The 7,606-nt window shown below is 41.3% G+C and overlaps 1 protein-coding gene across 1 annotated transcript in view; it reads left to right on the forward strand.

Annotated features, from left to right (window-relative positions):
• The first annotated feature begins 2,255 nt into the window (after positions 1-2,255).
• Positions 2,256-7,606, forward strand: part of LOC107688738 (indian hedgehog B protein-like) — an 8,989-nt gene continuing 3,638 nt past the window's right edge. The window contains exons 1-2 of the mRNA XM_016486487.1: positions 2,256-3,707; positions 5,367-5,628. Of these exons, the coding sequence (XP_016341973.1) occupies positions 3,408-3,707; positions 5,367-5,628 (562 nt within the window). The 5' untranslated portion in view covers positions 2,256-3,407. The remainder of the gene's footprint in view (positions 3,708-5,366; positions 5,629-7,606) is intronic.

A 7,606-nucleotide genomic window follows, 5' to 3' on the forward strand; every position in this document is an offset into this window, starting at 1 on the left:
AAGCTGCTATTACCTTGAGGGGAGTGAAAGAGCAGCTCACAGAACACCGAATCCCACCACAATCCACAAGAACGCCATTCCGAAGAACGAAAACAACTAAAAACAGAGTTGTTTACCAGTTAATAGTGGAGAAACACCAAGTTGCCCATGCTCTTTCTCTCTCTCTTTCTCCTCCTCCTCCTCGGCACTCAAGCTCCCTGTCCCTCCTGCACACCCTTTGTTGGTTAGTTCCGTGGGTAGCCCTGGTGCCCATGTGAGAACCCAGCAGACCCAGTTCACTCACCCCACTGACAGCAGATGAAAGGCTCCCTGGCTGGCATTATTTGAAAGGCACCCATCTCCCTCTGTTTTGGCCCGGGTGTCCTCTTATTTCACAGGGCAAATTAATAACTCTGCTACATCAATGGACTCTCGCTAAAAGAGCCTGGGTTGGCGTCTGAACCACTGCCATCGCCCGGTTGACGGGGAACAGCCGCTGTTGTGTTGCCTTTAAGGACGTGGGCTCTTTTCTTGAGGGCAGAAGGGATTTCTGACTGTATCTGACCACTTCTGAGGCATTGTCAACAGCCAAGTTCAATAGGCAGGCCTGCAAGGAGCCATGTCTTTATTTATGTCCATCAAAGGGAAGAGGACATGCTCAGTGGGATCCACACGCTCTGTAATTGTGTCTATGTGATCTCCAAAGTCAAGATGCAAAAACTTGAAAACAAGCTCATCCACTGCATTCCATTTATGCATGCTGGGATTGCTCAAATGTACCTGGTTCCCATGAGGACTTTGGTACCTGTAGATAAAATCACCTATCTGTGGAAGGTGAGCTATAGTGGAAGGAAGTCACCAGTAAGTTAGGGAAGAGCTTGGCCAAAGTTCTTCAAGACTCCAGTGACTGAAACTCATGAAGTGCTTATTTCATAATAAGAATATATTTAGATTAATGATCCAGATACAGGGCGGCATGGTGGCTCAGTAGGTAGCAATGTCGCCACACAACCTGGGACTCCCTGAGAGTATCCCTGAGCAATGAGGCCTTTCTGTGGGGAGTTTGCATGTTCTCCCTGTGTTGGCATGGGTTTCCTCTGGATGCTCCACAATCTAAAGAGATGCAAGTTAATTGGAGAGACAAAAACGTCAATCGGTGTGAGTGAATGTGTGTGCTAGCCCTCTGATGGACTGGCCTGTGGGGTTCCCTGTGATCTACATGGGACAATCGGTTAGGAGAATGGATGGACTGGTCCAGTTAAGGTAGAAAACCATTAGAGTTCAATATAAATAGCCATTAAGAGAGTTTTAAACAACCAACAGGGAAGGAATAATAATTTAATGATTGATTAGAGGAACAATGGGCCATGATGGTAAGAATGAGGGATGGGAAAAATGGCCACACAGTTTCACACTGACCTGCACCAAATGGTCAAAGTGAAAGTGCGTTTGATTGGAAGAGTCACAGTAGTGTTTTCCTCATCCACTCAATTACTCTCTTTTACTCCTTGTTCCAAATGAGGACATACCAACCCCCAAACCTAAAATACTTTGATATTTACAGACATAAATAATAAAAAAATAAAATAAATCAACACCAAACACCATGTCTGTTAAATTTGCTTTTGAAATGGGCACAAAACCACTAGCCCCTTTCCGGCAAATATTTGCAGAGCTAATTTGGAAGACTTGGGTCTGTTTCCTTTCCCTCATTTAAAGAGAAAGTGAACAGACTTCGAGTGTCGTGGATATATCTGTTCTTAAGGTGCTGACCGCTGGCTACCTCCACACAGTCATGACTTGTGTAAGTGGAGCGTCTTCTCTCAGTGCTGTAGAATAGAGCTGCTCCTGTGTAACAGTCTTCCAAGCTATATGCTCCCATCTTTACCAGCTTCATCTTCAATTAGAACAGTGAACCCCTCATGCAGGTCCCACCACTGCCCATTACCTTAGCATAGGCCAGCACACACTGGAGCTCTGTCCTTTAATATCTGATACAAATAAGATCCATTGAGCAGCTGATGTGAATCGAACCTGGAACCAGGAGGCTGTAATATACAAACCAACATTTTTTCAGCTCAACTGAATTTTCACAATGCTTGTCCATAAGCTATAATGAATTGCCATGAGGGTCAATGCAGATAAGGATGCCCAAGATGACACAGGAGAAATAATTTTTAAATCTAGTACAAATGTCATGATTTTTAGTCACAATTATTGAGAGTTATTCCATTTGATTTAAAATGTGCAATTTTTTTAATGGCCTGACACATAGTTATGAGGGTCTGAAAGATCACATGACACCAAAATGGCTTCCTTCCTATTTATTACACCATACTGAATTTGATCTGGCTGGACAAATAAATGTTTTCAAATATTAATATTTGAAAACAAAATTGCTTTACTGCTTATTTTTTTGAAAACATTGCCAAACTACTTCTGCAAACAACATCCCTATTTCTTCCTTCTTTTTTTAAAGAGTGTGAGTATTTTCTCTTATTTCTAGACACCACTTTACTTTTATGTAACATTGCATAACAATAGATCAGGACAAAAAAAAATCACTTGTCTTTGATTCATAAGTAGCGTCGTTAAACCTGTCACTCTAAATGAACAGCCTAAACAAACGGGCGTCTTCTGATGAATAAATGAACAATCATTCAAACGAATGCGCCAGGTTATAGTCTAGTGTGTTTCCTGAAGCGTATCAATGTTATAAAGAGGTAGGGGAGGGCAGCACTCGCTCACGTTTGTTTGAGGAGCAGCCAGGCTCGTTCTCTATTTGTGGATCTATGAATGGGAGAGTCTTGAGTCCACAGTTCTTCACCGAGACTTGTGTTTGCCCAGCCAGGCGCTGTGAAGCGTTAAAGGGAGCCGGTGGGTATACGACGCACCCAATGTGACCCATTGGGAGGAGTGGCAGGCAGGGATAGAGAGGGGCAAAAAACTGGCAGGGTGCGGTCTCAGTTCGCCGGCAACTCAGATCACTTGACGTGCGCCAAAGGACGTGCTCATTCAAAGACAGCAGCCGCAGCAGTCTCTCCGAGTCTGACAGCTCTCCCAGTGTGCGTCGGAGTCACCCTGTATCTCTCGCTCCTAGAAGCTGTTAGATAAATAAATGGACTTGCCTGCTCACTCTCATTTCGGTGATTTTCTCGAGAGACCAGCGTTTCGCATTCTATGGGCACTGAACACTTGGTATCACTGGATCTTTTCTCCGGCGTCTCTCCATGACAGCCTCTGCGTAAAGCGCCTTTTACGCACGGACGATGGCGAGGATAAGGGTGATAAAGAAGTAGAGGTTTTGTCCTCCCCATCTTTTACCCCGTGGGGGGGAATAAGGATCTTCCGGGGGGTAGTTTCAAATTGAACGGCGAGCTGTGCCACCGCACCACTCCGTGTCGGAGTGCCCGGCGGGTTGGGGTGGAATGCGTCTCCCCGTGGTGTTTGGGCTCCTCGTCGGCTGCGCCCTGATTTTCGCACCTGTTAACGAGGGCTGTGGGCCGGGGAGGGGACATGGGAAAAGGCGGCCTCCAAAGAAACTGACACCCCTTAATTACAAGCAGTTTAGTCCAAATGTAGCCGAAAAGACACTGGGAGCCAGTGGGAGACACGAGGGCAAGATCACCAGGACCTCGGAGCGCTTTAAAGAGCTCACACCGAACTACAACCCCGATATCATCTTCAAAGATGAGGAGAACACAGGTGCGGATCGACTCATGACGCAGGTGAGCGACGCTTGGATAATGCAGCTCGAATGAATTCAATTATCTGCCCATTAGAAACACACTCAGTGGCTTTGATTCGATTACGAGCGCATTAAACCTGTTGCTCAGCGGTGTGCCCTTTGCTCAGTCCCAACCGACGCGCTCCTATCGATCTTCACAGCTTTCAGAGGAATTGATTGCTGACAGCGGTTTGTCTCTTAAAATCGCTTAATAATAAAGCTTCTTCGATGGTTCTCGGGTTCAGCAGAGAATCTTATGTTTTTTTTTTAAACAAAATCTTACGTGTGGGTTCTTGAGTTTGGCTGTATGGTTCTTTGGGGATTTAAAAAAGGTTATTGATGTTACGTTGCTGGTCCAGATCAGCATATTGGTTTCTTAATTCTTCAAAGTAGAAAACAGATTGTTTGTTAAATGACTAGAGAATATTATGTTCTTATGATGGTTCTCTGTGGAACTTACAGGTCATTCAAGGAAAATCTAGGACCTGTCAAATACTTTTCAATATGTTAATGTGCTCTTTTATGTACAATGTGAATATTTAAAAAAAATTATTTAAAAAAAACTAACTAACATTAGATTATGACTTATTAGTCATAAATGGAAATAGTTTCAAAAATAAATAAACTTTCCATTTAGTTTGTGGTTTATTTAAACAAGTTATAAATAAATCTTAAATGACTCATGAATCTGAACTTATGACTCTTATTTCCTTTCCAAATAATGAAGCCGAAATTGTGGTTAGTTACAGTATATCTGTGCTTTGGTAATGAACGCTTGTTTCCATGCCGAAATATGAATTTGCTGTTAAAAGCAAATTTGTCTTGTGTATTCTAAAGGGTGGTGAATGTGGTTAGTGAATCACTCAACATTTTGTACCTTGGTCCTTGAAAAATACCTGTGGAATGGTAAAAATGAGTCAGTATATATTTGTGGGTTCAAGCTTCACTCAGTTCTCCTCATGATTCAATAATTTGTCATTATATAATGTTTTACGTGGGTGCTTTTGAAAACAAACTCTTCAGGCATGAATGAGAGGTGCCTGGGTTAAAAACAAAAACTATTGCATATTGTATGGCATGTTAATGTAGAAAAACTGGGATTACAGAAACTCTTTTAATTAGTTAATATAGGAATAAATTCTAATTTATTTAGGAAAGCAAAAACTAATTATTGGAAAGTGTACAGTGAGCTCTGCATGGAAGATACAAAACAGGGTAAACAAATGGAAGTTAAATACTAATTTCCAAAACTTAAATCAGAGTAATCAAATCATCTTTATGTAAACAAGATTTAAAGATTTAGCCCGTTCATTTATTTCACATATTATTTGTGGTGTTATAGCCATACACTTCAACTCATTAAAGAGGTGATCCTGGACTCTTTAAAGTATCATTTGCAGATCTCTGGATATGTTTTTATTTACCTCAACAACAGAAATGTCATTTGCATCAATTCTGCCTGTCTTCTGTCTTGCCCTGTGATGTAAGTGTGTGTGTGTGTGTGTGTGTGAGAGAGAGAGAGAGAGATTCAGTCTTTTTTGCCCTTTGGAGTTATAACTTGTTTTGTTTGCGTATTTCTTGCAAAATTCCAGTAAATGCAAGCCATCATCTTCCACGTGTGTAACCCAGGTCTAAACATCTTTCCTTGTTGCGTTCACAGCGCTGTAAAGATAAGCTGAACTCTCTGGCTATCTCTGTGATGAACATGTGGCCCGGGGTGAAGCTCAGGGTGACCGAGGGTTGGGATGAAGACGGCAATCACTTTGAAGATTCGCTGCATTACGAAGGAAGAGCTGTCGATATCACCACCTCTGATCGCGACCGTAATAAATATGGCATGTTGGCACGTCTTGCGGTGGAGGCCGGATTTGATTGGGTCTACTATGAGTCCAAATCTTACATCCACTGCAGCGTCAAGTCAGGTAGGGCTGAGACTACATATATCTGTTTATTTACAATACAACTATATGAAACGTAACCATATCCAATATAATATAACATTCAGCCAGAGACTTTATTCATTGAACTTCAATAGTTTACATTTATAGTTGAAGTTGAGTTCATCTAAAAGGGGAAAACTGGAATATTATGTGAATTTAAAAAACAGCGTTATGATTGATGGTGTAAAACTGTCCAGTCTGATCTCCGATGTTTGAACTAAGAGACTCCAGACTGAAAGGTTCATATGTGTTCAGTGTGCAGTTAAATCAGGTGTGTCCTATTGTGGTGAAGATGGTAATTTCTCATTAACTTGGGTGAGATAAGTGGTAGACCTGGGATGAAGGTAACAACAGGTAACAGACCACATCATTAAACCTTAAACACCTGCCTCTACCTGAGTCACCAGAGACCAAATTATTGGCCAGACAACCAGGAAAGTAAAAGTGCACCCATTTAGTGTTTTATTGTCTCTTCTTCTCTCTTGACCTGCATTTTCATTTTTCGGATGCTAAAAATGACCTGTTGCACACATTGTCTTCTCATTGAAGATAATGAAGTAATTTAATTTAACACACATTCTTACCACACAAACACATACATAACTGGAACAACAAAAAGTTTATTTTTTTAAATGTGCCGACAAAACCCAGCAAACTTGCAATACCTTTTCTTCATGATACTTCTTTCTGCAAATGTTTTGGATTATTTGTTTATCTCATCACCTAGCTGCCAATAAGAATCTGGGACTATTCAACTTGGTAACTTATTCTACTTCAATCATTTCACCACTGCTAGAGAGAAATGAGACCTGTGTGTGGACATATTTGAGGCCCTTCTGTTATCTTTCTGATAGAGCATGCAAACACAAGCAAGACCTGTTGTCTACTTCTGCTTTATCAAAGTCCTCTATAGGTGTGTTCTTCAGTTGGCTTCTTCAACTGTTATTGCAAGATTTCAGGCACGTACTTCAGTATAAAAATAAGAAAGATACAGTTAACCAGAGATGATACAACATTGCGAAATATCATGTAAATTAAGTTCTTCAGAACTCAAATATAAACAAAACAGCATTCAATTTGGAGTTGTGAGCACTCATACATATACTAGAAGTGCATAAGTGTAAATATGTAAATATGTATGTATGTACTGGTTTATATATCCTGGTGGGGACTTAAACCTGACTACACACAGACTCATGGGGACTCGTGTCACGGTGGGGACCTAAATTGTGGTCCCCACGGGTACAAAAGCTTATAAATCATACAGAATTAAGTTTTTTGGAAATCTAAAAATGCAGAAAGTTTCCTGTGAGGGGTAGGTTTAGGGGTAGGGTTGGTGTAGGGCAATAGAATATACGGTCTGTACAGTAGAAAAACCATTACGCCTATGGAGAGTCCCCACAAGGATAGCTGACCAGACATGTGTGTGTGTGTGTGTGTGTGTGTGTTTATGTAAGAGAGAGAGAATGTGCCTTAAGAAGTAGGACTGGCTGCTAAAGTGCTGTGAGATGATTAACCAAGTCCTTTGTTTTCCAGACGGCAACTCTGTTGTCCCCTTTTCTCAGATCTCTTATCTCAGCCTGTCTTATCACCTGGCCTTGGTACTTACCTTTTCCAAATATTTGTGTAGGACTCAACAGAGACTTAAGACTCATTCTGGTTTTTGTAATGCATACATCGCTCCAGACCCCAGTCACTTCTGTTGGACAGAAGTCATAGGCAGCTGGGATTCAATCAAGTGGTTATTTATTAGCTTTTATTGCATTTTTACCTGCTGAGTAGAGTCGTGCGAAAAAACTAATTAGCTTGAAGGATGGCGCTTGAAATGTTTGCCTACACACGCCAGGTTATTTTGCCACTGCAACTCTCTGTTTGATTGGATTTTTATGGGTTTACAATGAGAACGGGAGTGTGTTTGTGCTTGGGTGTGTTTGTTTTAAAGATTGAAGATTAATCTGAG

The sequence above is a fragment of the Sinocyclocheilus anshuiensis genome, unplaced genomic scaffold (genome assembly GCF_001515605.1).
Source record: "Sinocyclocheilus anshuiensis isolate Anshui unplaced genomic scaffold, SAMN03320099.WGS_v1.1 scaffold9, whole genome shotgun sequence".
In the NCBI taxonomy this organism is placed as follows: Eukaryota; Metazoa; Chordata; class Actinopteri; order Cypriniformes; family Cyprinidae; genus Sinocyclocheilus; species Sinocyclocheilus anshuiensis.